Here is a 1,757-nt window from a genome sequence, read left to right as displayed (position 1 = left end):
CAAAAATCATACCACCTGAATGGTGCCCAATAAATGCCACTCCATTGTTACACCATTCGATGCATGTTTATATTTTCCTGCGAGAGAGTACTCACACAATACAAATCCTGTTGCCAAGTTTTATGAAGATGATACATGGCATTGGATCTTAATTAACATCGCTCGATCATAGTTTGATTTGTTTCGTTAATTACTATCGGAGTTTAGTCTTCCAACACAAAGAAGGAAAAAGAGGTCCTCATAACTAAAAAAATAAGAAGATCGAACATAACCAAATTCAATTCGATTGAAGTTCATGAAGGGAAATCCCTTCAACTTTGACCCATTCAATCTAATGTCATTAGCATAACCATTACACTAAAACCATCCCACTAGCCACCAAGAACATATTAGAAAAACATTGGAGTAACTAAGAACATGAGCCGTAACTAATCCCAGGTTGCCTTACCTTTCTTGGTCATTTACTTAACCATTCATGGTCATTATTGAATCCTCTTCAAATCCTTCAACTCTCAATCGAAAGCGATGAGCCTTTTGATGGGAAAACGGAACATTTCTTCTTCCTAGGAGAATCCAAACCTCGTCGAAGCAGCTGTTTTATGGCCGAAATCAATTCCTCGGTAGGATTCCTTGGAGGTGTAGAAGATCTAAATTGTTGACAAAACTTCGTGTGCTGTTTCAATGCCTCATCAGTACTAATATCAGTTTTGGCCCTACAAGTCTCGTCTTTAACAGCCTCTGCACACAATCCACAAATCCAACGACCACCATACCTCTCTCGCACCCGAGAAATATAAGCTGGCGTGCACTCTTCTGAAAAGCCGCAACAGTCACATTTTGCAAACTCAACTTCAGAGGCTGAAGAGATTGGTTTTGCTTCCTTAATCACTGCCGCAGCCATTCTGTCAAAAAAATAAGAAACGTGAGGACAAACTGAAACTGAAATACAACAGGAGCTAGCTTGTCTGGAATTCAAAATTTTAAATCTTTTCTTCGTGTAACAGAATTACCGTTTCCCTTAAATCACTCTTAAAAATCTTTCAATGCTTTCAGCTTTATGGGCAATAAAAGAGTCTGAATGCAAAAAAAAAAAAGAAAAAAATAGAAAAAAGAAAAAACCCTTTACGCACTAAAGAGAATTAATACTAAATCTGAAATTTTCTTGGCCTGAGCTAATATCTATCTCTCTTTCTCCCACTTTCTCTCTTCAACTTTGTGATCTCCTTGAACAACAGGAATTCCAAACATTAGATGCATCTCAGAACTTTCGCGATATTCTGTCTAAAACCCGGTAGTATTTCATCTGAAAAACAATGTTTTCAGTTTGGATATTGTGTTGTATCTGCTGAAATTAAGCAACAAAGATATGGGATTGCGGATTTTTATATTATTAAAGGCACTGCCCAATCATTGCCGTTTTGGAGGTGAATGCCATTTGCTTGTACGACAGTTGCTAGCTTCATCTTTTTTTCAATGCTACGCTATCCTATTAAAATCATATGTTCCCTAGCAATCAAGATCCTCATCATATTCTTATCACGATAGTCCTTTTTTTTTTTATTTTACGGAGACTATTTTAGCCCCTCTAGTTTTCAAAATGCTTGACATTGTTCCTTTTTGTTTAAAATTTTCCAATTTCAATCCTTTAATTGTTGAATTGCTAATGCCAGCTAATAGAATATCTACTTTCTCAATTATTATTTTTTGAATTTTGTTTTTATATTTGTTTAGCACATACAAATATGTGGGATTAGAAG

The 1,757-nt window shown here is 35.9% G+C and overlaps 1 protein-coding gene across 1 annotated transcript; it reads right to left on the bottom strand.

Annotated features, from left to right (window-relative positions):
* Positions 1-268: 268 nt before the first annotated feature.
* Positions 269-1,464, bottom strand: LOC7491980 (uncharacterized). Its single transcript, XM_024602909.2, has one exon. The coding sequence runs from the start codon at positions 899-901 to the stop codon at positions 506-508; it is 396 nt and encodes a 131-aa protein (XP_024458677.1). The 5' UTR covers positions 902-1,464; the 3' UTR covers positions 269-505.
* Positions 1,465-1,757: the final 293 nt, after the last annotated feature.

This window comes from Populus trichocarpa, chromosome 6, assembly GCF_000002775.5.
Source record: "Populus trichocarpa isolate Nisqually-1 chromosome 6, P.trichocarpa_v4.1, whole genome shotgun sequence".
Lineage (NCBI taxonomy): Eukaryota > Viridiplantae > Streptophyta > Magnoliopsida > Malpighiales > Salicaceae > Populus > Populus trichocarpa.
This window is presented reverse-complemented; position numbering and strand designations above follow the sequence as displayed.